Below are 14673 nucleotides of genomic sequence, written 5' to 3'. Positions count from 1 at the left end.
GGAAAGAGCCAGTGAGAAAGATGACTAACGGCTACGGTGCGACGGCGACGCCTTCATAAGGCATGACGGGAATTGTAGTCTTCTTAGGCTTCTTTTCCTCCTATGGGGAAAACGTAACTGTGGTTTCCGGGGCACAACTGAAGGGGGCAGCAGTGAGAGAGCCTTTTTCCAATCTGTAAAGGGGAGGAGAGGACACGGTGCCCACGGTCTAGGAGGTGTTCTCCGCTGTCTCATTGAGACGTTAAGTATGGAAGAAGTCGTCCCCGCCCCGGTTTGAAACCTTAATTGTGGACGATGTAATTCTTTATGATGATTAATGGCCATTGTGTGATAGGGTAGGTGCTTCTCTGTATGGAACTAAGTGGGCTTCGTCTCCTGCTGAACTTAGTTCAACCTTAACCCAAACCTGAAGAAGAGCTTAGTTCAACTTAGCTCAACCCTGAAGAAGAGAAAGGATAAAAACCGCAACGTCAACCTCTGTAATACCATACAGCCTGTGATCTGCGGGGAGGTGTTGGTAGAATGCAAGCCTCCGCAGTTTCCTAGTCGTTGGCCAGACATCAATCCAAAACCTCGAAACACTGGCTATGCTATCGCCACAGCTGCTTTCTAAAGTGACTGAAACGCAGAGAATAAGCATTCGTTCTCCGTGGTAATACAAAAGAGGAGGACAGGTAATGCTTTTGTTTACAATTTTACGTGAGAATGTTCCATAATCAAGACAATGGCATGTTGTGGTTGGTTGCCATTAAAATAAAAACAGATCCCAGGGCTCCTGGCCCACTCAGTCGGTGGAGTAGGTGACTCTTGATCTTGGGGTCATGAGGTCCAGACCCACCTTGTCTGTAGAGATTACTTAAAAATGAAATCTTTAGGGGCACCTGGGTGGCTCAGTGGGTTGAGCCGCTGCCTTCGGCTCAGGTCATGATCTCACGTTTCTGGGATCGCATCGGGCTCTCTGCTCAGCGGGGAGCCTGCTTCCCTCTCTCTCTCTCTCTCTGCCTCCCTCTCTGTCTACTTGTGATCTCTCTCTCTGTCAAATAAATAAATAAATAAATAAATAAATCTTAAAAAAAAAAAAGGTGAAATCTTTAAAAAATAAAAAAACTTTTTTAATAAAATGAAAACTGGCCCATACTTAATACTTTCTGGAGTTACAGAGTCTCGAATAACTATTAGCTAAGGTTTATATATTTTTTAAAGTTGCATATGTTATATTATACATTTTACATCAATTGAATTGTCCCCTCGGCAGTACAAGCATTTGGCAATCTTTGCAGGATTAAGGGGCTACATCTGAAAACACCTCTTTCCTATAAACATTCCTCTAAACATTTCCTATAAAGATTCCATATAAACACCTAAAAATAGTTAACAGATTGCACTCTGATTTGTATTTACTTTTTTCCAATAAGGCCTCTTATATAGTGTTATTATACACTGAAACATAATGCTGATTACAGACCATTGTTGCTTATATAGGACATAATTTCTCAAGAATTAAGAGTTGATCTTCCATATTAACTTTAAGTGGGTTTCTAAAAACTCAATTAACCTATAAATTCTTTCAGTAGAACAATGTCTTTATTTCTAATGTTAAAATTAAACAATGTAAGAATCATTCATAGCCAGAGCGCCTAAGGCTCTGCCATTTAAGTGTCTGCTGCCTTCAGCTCAGGTTATGATCCCAGGCTCCTGGGATCAAGCCCCCTGTCGGGTTCCCAGCTGAGTGGGGAGCCTGCTTCTCCCTCTCGCTCTGTCTGCTTGGGCTCTCACTCTGTCAAATAAGTGAAAAAAATCTTAAAAAAAAAAAAAAGAATCATTCATAGCCTTTAATTCATTTATCAAATATTTATTGCTCATCTACTCTGAACTAGACATGCATACCTGGCAGTGAGGCAATCAGACAAGGGCCCTGCCATTGTGACTGCACAATCTAAATAGGAAGGCAGACAACTGATTGTAAGTGAGGATGAATGTCACAAAAGGGGAGATTCTAAGGGCTTCAGAAATGTGTGATGATGACTAAAATTGTGTGATGGCCAAACATGGATAGCATGGTTAAGAAAAGTCCTTTCTGAGGAAATGTCATGTCAGGGAAAATCTAACCAGGTGAAGGAGAAGACTAATCAGGGTAGAAGAAGCATTAATTTGAGAACAGCACACTTGAACTGAAATGTCCAGAATGGCTAAAACATAGAAAGGGGAGTGTGGTGCAGATGAGACTGGAAAGATAGGCAAGAATATCATACAAGGCCTTGGAAATCATGTTAAAGATTACAGACATTATTCTCAAAGTTGCAGAAAGCCACTGAAGAATTTTAAACAGAGAAGTTACATAGAAGACTTGTGTTTTTAATATGCAACTATGCTACAGTTTAAATGGACTGGATTGGGAGGGGGATGGGTGAATGTGAAGAGGCTGTGTAAGGGAGATGGAGAGGTGGATACTTTTGATGTTTTCGAAGCAGACCCAATAGTTTTGTAGATTTATTAGATATTAGATACAGAATTTGAGGAAGGAGGAGTCAAGAAGAAATCTTGGGTTTCTGTCTTAAGAAATTATATAGAAGGTGTTACTGAGAGGGAAAATATTGAAGGAAGAGAAAGTTGAGGGGGAGGAGTGCATGAATATGTGAGTTCAAAACTTGACATGTTTTTGGAGTGCTGGAGACACAGAGTGGAGACACAGGCATATGCTAGGACTGGAGCTCAGAAAACGGTTCTTAAACCTAGAGGTAGGAATTTCTACATACAGCAGATAAATGATGCTCTGGAGGATGCTGTCATTTGTGGAGTATGCAAAGTGAGGTGAGGACAAGGGGATCTGACTGAAGTTTCAACCTCTAACATCTACAGGGTTGTATGGAAAAGTGTAAATCAATAAAGCAAACTCAGGAAAAATGGTGAGTTGGACGGAGGGACTGTGTGGAGGAAAGTGAGAGGGTAGAGAGAGTTTTGAGAAGGGAGCGAGAAGCAGCTGTGTTGAATCCTGCTATTGGGTCAATTTAGAGAAGATTTTTAAATGTCCATTGTTTTTAGCAACACAGTGGTGATTATCAACTTAGCAAGAAGGACTTTGGATTCTTCTCTGTGTAAGTTAGATGGCAGTTGGGTGGGTTGAAGAGAGAAGGGGGAGGTAAGGAAGAGGTATCAGTAAGTGTGAAGGGAGGGAAGAAAGGGATTTGGAGTGGAAAAGAACAACCCATTTAAATGATTAAATAAACGTGTACACAATTAGATACTGATAGAAAAGAGCTATGGGGACACAGGAATGCAGGAGGGCTCTATGAAGACTGGAAGGAATATGAGGTATATGGCAAATTCTGCTAATAGCCCACCGGACAATCATTCTTTTCCCACAACCCCGAGGAGTTTCCCCAATAAGAGTGGAAACTGCCAGACACTTATTTTTTCAACCTCCTTTTCCTTTCAGGGCTTCATGGTAAGGGAGGGGGCACTTCTAGGAGGAGTTTTCCTAGTAAAAGAAGACACATGGAAGAAAGCACAACCCGTCTTGCTGTAAGTGGTTGTGGGCACACGATGCCTGGTACTGCTGCAGCTATCTTGTGGCCACGAGGAAAGACATTGCCAACACTCTGAGAATGACAAAATGGAATATGGAAAGCACTTGTATGTATGATGACACAAGTCTAGTCTTGTGAGATAACTAGGACAGTTACTGTAAGTCAAATGTTGCTTATTGTAGACAAGCTGGAATGGGACCCAGAGCTCAGGCAGAAGAGATACCCTTTCCATTTTAACCAGAAGAAGAGAAAGAAAATAACATTAGACATAAATCCATTTGTAAGTTTTGAGACATGCAATATTCACAAGAAGGTGAATGATTCAGTGCCAGCCCTTTACCATTGCTTGAAAAAGAAGTCAAAGATGGGTTGGTAATATAACCTTGAAATATAAAGTTCTACACCTGCTTTTTAACACCTGCCCCTCCCCCCTTTTTTTAAATCCACAGAAGCTTGCACCTGTTTACCACCAGAGGAGGCTATATGACTTGTATATTGAGAAGCCATTTATATAAAAAACAACTAAAGGGAAAATTATATTCTCTGGTTTTGTTTTTTCTTGAATGAAAGAGGGAAAAGTGTAAAGATATTAAAATGATAATACAGGGGCGCCTGGGTGGCTCAGTGAGTTGAGCCGCTGCCTTCGGCTCAGGTCATGATCTCAGGGTCCTGGGATCGAGTCCTGCATCGGGCTCTCTGCTCAGCAGGGGCCTGCTTCCTCCTCTCTCTCTCTCTGCCTGCCTCTCTGACTACTTGTGATCTCTCTCTGTCAAATAAATAAATAAAATCTTTAAAAAAAATGATAATACAAAGGATAATCACTTGCCTATAGACCAGTGAGAGAATAGTTTAGTTATAATGTAAGGCTTATGGACTCATGTACATTTAAAAAGGAGAGAAGGAACATTTGAATATATTCCAAACCCCACAACAATCACATTTTCATGAGTAAAGATGGGATGGATTCTTTCCTGGCTTCTTGTAGAGATCCAGGTGAGTAAGACCAATAAAAAGTGGCAGTGACTCTATTAGCAAGGCATAAGGCAGTAATTGAAGTAGGTAAGCCCATGGACTGGAGTTAGGTTTTCCTGGTTCATTTATACAGCCAACACTTACTGTGTGACCTTGGGAAATTTCTTCACCCCTCTCACACTTCAGTTCCCTCACTGATAAATTGGGATAAATATAGAAACTCTCCTTTTACAGCTATTGTCATAAAATAGGGACCTTTGTAAGTGTTGAGCAAGTGCTAGGCACATAGTAATTACCTGCTTTATACATGCTAGCTATTATTTCTGCCTGCCTGCCTGCCAAAACCATGCTTCAGAAAAATAAATATGTGCCTTTAAGGATCCGAAGTGTTTGATTCAGCCAGATCACTTCTTCATTTAATTACCAGACTAATATTTATTGAGAAAGGCCTGGTAAGATCTGAGAATGTATTAGTAAACAAAAGCAGTAGTCATTTTTCCTGCTCTGAAAATTGCATGCTGATGGATAGGAAAGCATTAGCAACTAATTGGCCAATTACTCATACAATTACCATTGTGATTAATGCTTCAAAGATAAAGTACGTTAGGGTTAATACTGGCAGGAATGACTTAGTCTGGAGGACTAAAATGGGGAGCTCTGGGGGAAGAGCGGGTTACCCAAAGGAAGTGGTATTTGAGGTAAGATCTGAAGTGTGAGCACAGATTAACCAGAAGTTGGAGGAAAGGTGGCAAGAATAAATGTTCCAGGCAGAGGGTAAGTTACATGTGGAAAAAATCCTCAAATTTCAGTGGCTTAACACAAGAAAGGCTTATTTCTCATTCATTTCACAGACTATGCCGATCAGAGATGTAAAGGGGAATCGGCACATGGGGTTCTGCTCCATATAGTCAAGAACTCTTGAATCTTCCCATCCAGCAGCTGCTTCTTTTCTTGACTATTGCCGTTTCTTGAGATTGCCGTTAGCTCCTCCACATGCGGCCAACAAACAAATTTCAGTGTCTACAGATCACCTGAAATCTTTGTTAAAAAGGTAGATTCCGGGGACACCTGGGTGGCTCAGTGGGTTAAAGCCTCTGCCTTTGACTCAGGTCATGATCTCAGAGTCCTGGGATTGAGTCCCGCATCGGGCTCTCTGCCTGGTGGGGAGTCTGCTTCCTCCTCTCTCTCTGCCTGCTTCTCTGCCTACTTGTAATCTCTCTCTGTCAAGTAGGTAAATAAAATCTTAAAAAAAAAAAAATGTAGATTCTGAATCAAGTAGGTCTGGAGTTGGACCTGAGACTGTGCATTTACATTAAGCCCTCTGGTGATACTGATTAACAGCTAGTTTCTAGCCCCCACTCTGATTAACAAAGACAGAAGGAATGTCTCAGAAGGTTTAGGAACCGGGCATATTCTTCTGCTCATGTTGTTGGCCAAAACAGACACGTGGCCATCTAGGAGCAGAGGACAGGAAACTTAATCTGGCAATGTGCCAGGGAAGAGACACAACTCCACCTCCCATAGTTTGCGGAAAAACAAACTGATCTCTGCCATAGATGGGGAAAAACCCCAGTTTCTGGCAGAAGATTACTTTTGTACAGAACTCTGGAGAGGACAATTTGGCATGTTTGTGAAGCTTAGGGAGGTCCAGTGTGACCAGAACATAGGAAGAGAGAGGGCAAGTGCCAGGTAAGTCTAGGCAAGGGTCACAGCATGCAAGACTTAGGAGGTGATGTTAAGGACTTTAGACAGTAGAAAGTCCCTGAAAGGTATTAAACAGGAAAGGGATATGAATAGGATCTGTGTTAAAAAGTTCACCCTGGGGCACCTGGGCGGTCCATTGGGTTAAGCGTCTGACTCTTGGTTTCAGCTCAGAGTTGTGGGATCCAGCCTCATGTCAGGCTCTTGGGCTGAGCAGAGTCTGTTGAGATTCTCTCTCCCTCTCCTTTTGCCCTTCTCCTGCTCACACAAGGATAGTCTGTGTCTCTCTCCGTGTCTCTCTCTCTCAAATAAACAATATTTTAAAAAATAATAAAAAATTAAAAATTCACCCTGACTGCAGAGGAAAGAGCACCCAGAACCTGTCACAGATGGCCAGGTACGAAATGGCAGGGATCTTCAGACACGATGTTGCTCTCCTATGCTACCAAAGATAGAAGACATGTTGACTATTCTACCCCATATCTCTGCATGTTTTTGAGCTTCTACTCTCAAATCATACAACTCACACTTTTTTTAAAAAGTAAACTCTATACCCAATGTGGGGCTCACGACCCCAAGATCAAGAGTCACATGCTCTCCTGACTCAGCCAGCCAGGCACCACTGTACAGTCCCTACTTGATTTTCACTGTATTTGCAGTCTTTGTCTAGTCAACATTTATTGAGTCTACTGTATATAAAATTCTACTGGACATTGAGGATGTATGAGACATTATTGCAGTTTTTTTAGGACAGTGTTGTCTCATAGGATTTTCTGCAATGGAGGGAATGTTTTGTAGCTCTCAATTCAGTGCGGTAGCCACTAATCACAGGTGGCTATTGAGCATCTGAAATGTGGCTAGTGCAACTGCAAAACTCAATTTATAGTTAATTTGATTTCAATGTAATTCATTTACTAGCTACATGTGTCTAGTAGTTACCATTTTGGATAATAGAGCTTCAGGAGTTGGAATAAAATGAGAGGATAACTAGCAATTCTTGACAGTACATCATTAAAACCAAATAAGTCACATAAAATAGAATAAACTGTGTTGGGGCGCCTGGATAGCTCAAGTCGGTTGAGAGTCTGACTTTAGCTCAGGTCATGATCCCTAGGTCATGGGATCAAGCCCTATGTCGGGCTCCCTACTCTGCAGGAGAGTCTGCTTCTCCCTCTCCCTCTGCCCCATCCCTGCTTGCATGCGCACGTTCTCTCTCTCTAATAAATAAATGAAATCTTAAAAAAAAGAATAAACTCTGTTACATACAATTAAGATAGGGATACAGAGTTTAAGGCACAGTCTTCAGAGTTGTAGAAGTGATGAAAAGACTTAATTTGCTGTTTAATCTCTCTAAGCTTCACTAAAATGTAGCTAGTCATACTGACCTCCATGGGTTATTTTCAGAATGAAATGAGATCATATATGCAGTACAGACACAAACAATACAACTATAGGGAATTCTGTGCAGTGCCTGCCTCCTGTCCTTGTTCTCTTAATCCCATTCTCCTGGATGGGAACATGGCTGGTGGAGCCATGAGTCCTATCACAGGTCCTATCACAGCCTCGGTCTCCTGAGCAAAAGGGAAGCTGGGAATTGAGTCATCCTGGCCACTCTTTTGGGGGAAGAAGGACTTGTAATGTGAGAATTTTCCCAAATAGAAGAATAGAAAGGGTATTCAAAAGGTGTCCAAATTTGACAAATGTCCTCAAGAGTGATGTTTTGGTGACAGTGGAATACAGAATAATGTAGACCATAATTATAGAGGAATAACTCAAAGATATTTGTACTGATGTGATACTGTGGGGGCCAAAGTACAAAATGAGTACTTCATTGGCTTTTGTCCATATTAGTTAAAGATGCTTGTTTCTTCTGTTTACATGTGGGGTTAAGGACACTAATGATGTGTTAGAGCTCTGTGATTTTCAACTACTCGTAGGAGTCTTCTCAGGACTCGAGAGAGGTCAGCTTCAGAACTGGGTTGTTGAGTCTTCTCAACACCTGGAATAATAATAGCCTCTTCCTCTCAGGATATCCAGGCAAGTCCTAGTTTAGCCCTGTGCTTAGAGTGACTTCTCCAAAAATAGGGATGCCTTAGTGCTTTGCTACTCCAGGTGTGGTCTGAGTACCAGCAGCATCATTGATTTGGAAATTTGGTAGGAACATGGGATTTTTTTTTTAAAGCTTTTATTTATTTATTTGACAGAGACACAGTGAGAGAGGGAACATAAGCAGGAGAAGTGGGAGAGAGAGAAGCAGGCTCCCTGCTGAGCAGGGAGGCAGTGCTCTATCCCAGGACAATGGGATCATGACCCGAGCCCAGAGCAGATGCTTAAGATGGAGCTACCCAGGTGCTCTGAAATGTGGGGTTCTTGAGCCCTATCCCGGAACTACTGAATGAAGGTTTGCATTCTAAAAGATTACCCAGAGGATTTATATGCACCCTTTATTCCATTTTCTTTTGTGACCAAGCAGCATTGCCGTGGTCTCGGTCATTAAGGAATCAAACTAAGTGCCAAGAGATCCAGAGCACAGCATGTGAGTCATCCTTCTATTCCAGCTCCCAGCCATCTCGGACATCACTTAGTAGGAGAGCTCAAGACCAGCAAAGTGACCACAGCTGGAAGTTAGGATTCTTCTGACCCTCTTTGTCATTAAATATTTGTTGAACAACTAACAGGTGCTTGGGAATACAGCCACAAGCAAGATAGGCAAGATCTCTGATCTCATTAAATTTATACTCTAGTCATAGACAGAAAACAAAGAAATGACCCAATAGTGACAAATGACACGCAAAAAAATTGATATAAAATGATACATATATATAAAATGATACATATATAAGGTGATTGGGTGGCTAGTAGGCTTGGCAGAGTTCACGGGAAGAGCATTCCAGGTAGAAGGAACAGCAAGTACAGATACTCTGGATGGTATAAGATCAGAGACTCGGCAGGGCTAGATCACGTAGAGTTCTGTAAGCCAAGATAAATATTTGCTATTTGGTAATAGCCATTGAGGTTTTTTGGCAGGGGAATTATCATTTACGTCATTCTGGCGATGTGAGGACATGGGAGCAAGAGTGGAAGCTGGGAGGCTGGGTAGGGAGGCCATTCCAGTGGTTCAAACACTAGATGTTGATAGCTTGGATTAGGTGGGGATAATGGAGATGAAGAGAGGTCAGCTTCAGAACTGGGTTGGGAGACAGAGTCAATGAGACTTTTTTGATCTATTTGTGTTTGTGGTAAATTGTTTCCAAAGATGGTTGCTGCCATGTCTTTCACCCTACATGCCTCTGCTGTGGGCTGGCTCCAAGACTTTGTTTTAGTAGTAGAATGCAAAAGAAATGACATTCTGGGACTCCAAGACTGGGTTTTAAGAGGCCTTTAATTATACAACCATAAAAAAAAAAAAAAAAAAAAAAAAAAAAGGAAGGAAATCCTGCCATTTTCAAAACATGGATGAACCTTGAGGGTATTATGCTAAATAAAACGAGTCAGAGAAGGACAAATACTCTATGATCTCACTTAAAAAACCCCTTACAGAAACCAGGCATCCTGGGGTGGGGGGCCATGGATAAAGGTGATCGAATGTTCAGCGTGGTGACAAGTCCAGGCTCTGCTGTTGGAGAAGCCACATGGACACAGCTTCCTCAAGGAGAGAGAGAGACTCCCCATCATAGTTCACAGATGTGAACGAGACCATTCTGGAACTTCCGGTCCAGCCCATCTTGAGCTGAGGGCAGCTAATTTCAAGTAGAGAGGAGCTGAGCCATCCTTTTTGAAGTCCACCCAAATTCCTGACCCATAGGATTGTTGCTTTAAAGCATTCAATTCTGGGTGGTTTGTTAAACAGAAAGGGATAACTGAAACAGTCTAGGATTTTTCAAGGGGTACTGGGAAGATCATGTAGCTAATGATTTATCTATTTCAATACTTTCACCTCCCTTTGCTAAGAACCAACTTCTATTCTTACAGAAGTTCCTACTATCTTTTCATTATACATTTCCAATATTCTTATGCTGGTGAAATCACACCAAAATGATCCCAAGTATAGACACAAAAGGGGAAAATAACTGAAAGGTAATATGTAGCCTAAGCATATTTAGGCATGGGGTAAATTAAAGGGCAACCATACCTCCCTGTTTCTAGACTAGTAAAGGGCTACATCTAGGCTGCATGTTTTCATGTGAGCTTCTGGTTTTCTTTTAGCATCAACTCATAAGTCTTCTAGAATTCCAAGCAACATGGGGTTAGATTTGAATCACACCAGCATGTATAGAGCACTTTGGTGCTGCCACCATACTGGACCCTAGTAGGAGATGGAGTTTGTGCTTTCTGCTTTTGAGGACTAGACATACCGTATTTCATTATGTAGGCAGGTAGTATACTGGGATAGGGGAACTGGCTGCCTTCACAAAGGCTCTGTGGCTGGCCTCTGTTAAAGTCTTACACTTGCATTTTTTCTGTTGCTGATGACACGTGGAGAACCCAGCTTCTGCAGCTAACTGTGGATGTATTGGCAATATAGGTTCTACTGAGACCAGTGTTTGCCTACTATTCCCAGGCTGCGGTCTCCTCCCGTGGATCAGAACAATGGCTAGCTTGGGTGAGGGTTCAGACACCTATTTTGTTAGCTCAGAGGACAAGCTGATGATTAATTACTGCTGGCACCATGGCAAACACACTTTGTGCTCTAGACTCACAAACACATACCCAATATATTCATGTTCTTCATGGATCAAGGGCTCAAAACATTAAGCTACATCCTCAGCTTTCTAATACATAAACTGGAAGTAGACCAAAATTTGTAAAGTGACCTCTATCATTCCAAAAAAAGAGGCTGCTGGAGCTATTATTGGCATAGGCAAGAATGGCCTGTTTTATTGGCAAAAGTACTATCTGTCCCGAAATACAGTCAGTGCTCTGAGAAAATCCACAGCCAAAGCTGTGGGACATTTGAAGCTATCTTTAGGAAGGCTTAAAGTCTGGGCCAAATCACATCTTAAAAGCTTCCTGCGTGTGCTTCTTCCTCCCACCATTTTTCTGTAAGTGAAATCAGATTCTAGAGGATCAAAAAGAACAGGGGAATATAGTCTATGGAAGGTGTGCATATTTTTTATAATAATGGGGGTTTGCCAATATTCCCATGTGATTGTCAGGGAACTGCAGGGGTGGTGGCGGGGTGGCTAAGAACTGACTTCACAATAGCTTTGCTCTGGTTTCTGACCCATTTTCTCTGAGCAGGGTTAAACCAAGGGTTTAAAAAATAAACAAAAAACAGGCTTTAATGTATAGCATGGTCAGTATAGTTAATAGTACTTTATTGTATATTTGAAAGTTGCTAAGAGAATATGTTTTAAAAGTTCCCATCCCACATAAAGGGCACCCAGTTAAGTGGCTCTTGATTTGGGCTCAGGTCATGATCTCATGGTTGTGAGATTGGGCCTGCGACAGGTTCTGTTCTGGGCGTGGAGCCTGCTTATTAAGATTCTCCTTCTCCCTCTGGCTGCCCCCTCCATCCCCGCTGCCTGTGTGGGCTCTCTCCCTCTCAAAAAAGAGTTCTCATCAAAAAAAAAAAAAAAAAAGTTCTCATCACGCACACAAAACTGGTAACTACACGAAGTGATAGATGTTACCTAGATATTGTGGTGAGCATTTTGCGATGCGTACAAATATCAAATCATTATGTTGTATACCTGAACTAATCTAATGTTGCATGTCAATTATATATTAAAAAAACACTTAATGATGAATCTCAGACCTGTCCCCTGAAACAAAAATACATATATGTTAAAAAATAACAACAACAACAACAACAAAAAAACCCAAACCACTTCAGTTTACCAGGAATCCTATTGCAGGAGTCAAATATTCAGAGAACTGAAATAAACTAGTAGGTGGTGGTTTTTGGTCTCCATCTCCCATGTATGATGACTAAGTAATAAATTCTTGCTGTAGTGCTGGCCCTGTGTATCCTCTCCTTTGACTCTCTCCAGTCAAAAAAATTAAAATTCAACTGGTCTTGGCAGTGAGGCACTTTCACAGTGCTCATTCTTACTTTTTCTGTGCATGGCTCCTTAATCTGACATGGTTCAAAGGCAGCTCCAATTTCTCCCAGGAGTAAAGTATTCAACATCAGAATGTACCAGCTCTCGAGGAGGCCTGGGATTCCCTGAGACCAAGTAGGGCTTCACAAAAGCTTTAGAGTGAGTGAGCATCTGTGCCAGAATCTGGGAACACCTGCTGCTCTTAAGTCACAAAGTCAACCTTTAGTCTGGGCTAGAAGAAAACCAGGCTCCAGGCAAGTGGCAGATGGCAGACACTCCTACTTTTTGGGTGTCACAAGCAGTCTGACTGTGCTCGGCTAGCAAATGGAAAAAGCTTTCTATAAAGCAGTTGAGCTAAACTGGACAGTGGGGTGCTCAATATATCAGCTAAAATCACGGATTCTTTATCCAAACAAACACATGTTCTATTTTCAGTTGTCTGATTGTAAGTATATTCATATTCAAAACTGTCTTTAATTGATTGGTATTAACCTTATGATAGAACAAAATGACAGGAATCCCTCCCACCAATAAAGTAATGCTTTGTAGAACTTTTGAAAAATAAATGGGTTTACTGCCTACCATGTTTTATAAATTTAAAATTGAAATCTCCAAGATGGGTTAAGTCTTCAATACTGATACTCATTTAAAAAAGTGTTTTGGGGGCACCTGGGTAGCTCAGTGGGTTAAGCCTCTGCCTTCTGCTCAGGTCATGATCTCAGGGTCCTGGGATTGAGCCCCACGTTGGGCTCTCTGCTCAGCAGAGAGCCTGCTTCCCCCTCTTTCTCTGCCTGCCTCTCTGCCTACTTGTGACAGCTCTCTGTCAAATAAGTAAATAAAATCTTTAAAAAAAAAAGATGTTTTTAATTTACAAAAGACAAAGTGGGTCTATATTTGTAAACATTTATTCTCTTGAACTGAAAAAGGCTTGCATCAGCACACATTGTACAGCCTTGCAAATTACACAGAAATTGAAAAAAAGGTTCCTTGTTCATAAGTGCAATGAATCTTTGATGTCCAGTGATCCGCTGCAAACAATGAAAACAAATCTTAAACCACTTAAGAAGTTTCCAGCACTCATCAAATGCATTTCCTTAGGTGACAAAAAATCCACAAGGAGGGGAATGCAAATAAGTGGCATTTAGTTATCAGAGGGACACTTAAAAAAAAAAAAAAAAAGTGGAAGTATTTTCCTGCCTAAAATTATTCCTATTCCCCTTTGAATCTAAGTGTTAAGAACATAATTTACTTTACACTCAATGTTCATACTACCTAAATGAATAAGGAAAGGACCCTATGAAGGAGCTCTGTATTTTCTGAAAATTTTTTCTGTGTTTAGAGATACAGGGGAAGAGTAATCTTCTATTTATGGGCTCTCCTTAGGCACCCTCCAGCCCTCCAAGAAAGACAGAACATGGTTTTGACTTGGTTATTCCACTCCTGCATTCTTTTCCCCCCAAATTCTATGTTGGGTCACATTGTGCTGGTTGCAAAAAAGAAATACAGGTTGCAACTGGTTGTAATCATTTTGAAGAATAATTTGCTGTACAATAGAGCTTTGGATCTGATACAAGAATTCAGAAATATAAAACAAAATAACTATAAAAGTTAGGAGGCATTTGAACAGCATTTCCTCAGAAAAAGCTGCTAACTCTGTATCATTCTGATGTGGATTCCTACAGTCATTTGGGGTGAAATGTGTACTTCTCCCCCTTTGCTGAATCACTGGCCTGTCTTCAAAAGCTATAACGCCATGACCACACGTCCTAGGAGTCTCTATCATGTTAACAGAAGCTCCAAATACCAAGCCAATTAAAGATGGGTGAGGACAGGGGTATCATAAAGGCCAAGGGTCCAAGGTGGCTCTGTTACTGAGAACTTGCCCTTTCCAGAATGTGAAAGTCATAGTGCTTCTTGCTTGTTCTCAGCTTAAACTTGTTAACCGAGTTAATTTGTTTCTTCAATGCATTCTGTGCAGCTGAAATGGAGGGGAATGTGGCTAAGACGGTGTATGTGGAGGCCAAGTCACTGGGTTTAGAGCGTTCAGGGTTGACAGTGTTGTCCCCGCTACCACAGCAGAGGGGGTGACGACGCAGCTGGGGCTGGGATTGAGGGTCCCGGAGCCACCGGATCTTGGCGCCAATTTTAAAGAGTTCCCCAAAAAGCTTCTCAGCTTCCATGCGAGTTATTCCATCTGGTAGTTCAGTAATTTCCAAGACCTTCCCAACTAGAATGGAAAAGGTGTAGAATTAATAATCCCTGTAACTAAGATGGTGGGCAAAAAGTACTGAAGACCCAGATATCACATAAGAAATGAACGGGATTTTGTGAAACCCTTCAAACCCCACAAAACTATAATTATGGCCGTCTTTTAAAGCACTCCTACTTAGCCCTAAGGCAGGGGGTGTAGAGCTAATAGTATTAAACTA

General features: G+C 41.5%; 1 protein-coding gene across 12 annotated transcripts in view; it reads right to left on the bottom strand.

Moving 5' to 3' along the window:
• Positions 1–13131: 13131 nt before the first annotated feature.
• The window catches only part of R3HDM1 (R3H domain containing 1), a 198074-nt gene continuing 196532 nt past the window's right edge, over positions 13132–14673 (bottom strand). For all 12 annotated transcript variants that reach the window (XM_004774254.3, XM_004774256.3, XM_004774257.3 and 9 more), the window contains one exon: positions 13132–14471. In XM_004774254.3, coding sequence (XP_004774311.2) covers positions 14113–14471 — 359 coding nt within the window. In that variant the 3' untranslated portion in view covers positions 13132–14112. The remainder of the gene's footprint in view (positions 14472–14673) is intronic.

The sequence above is a fragment of the Mustela putorius genome, unplaced genomic scaffold (genome assembly GCF_011764305.1).
Source record: "Mustela putorius furo isolate JIRA1106 unplaced genomic scaffold, ASM1176430v1.1 tig00003867_pilon_pilon_pilon, whole genome shotgun sequence".
NCBI lineage: Eukaryota > Metazoa > Chordata > Mammalia > Carnivora > Mustelidae > Mustela > Mustela putorius.
Note: the sequence above shows the minus strand (reverse complement) of the source record. Positions and strands in the feature narration are given on the sequence as shown.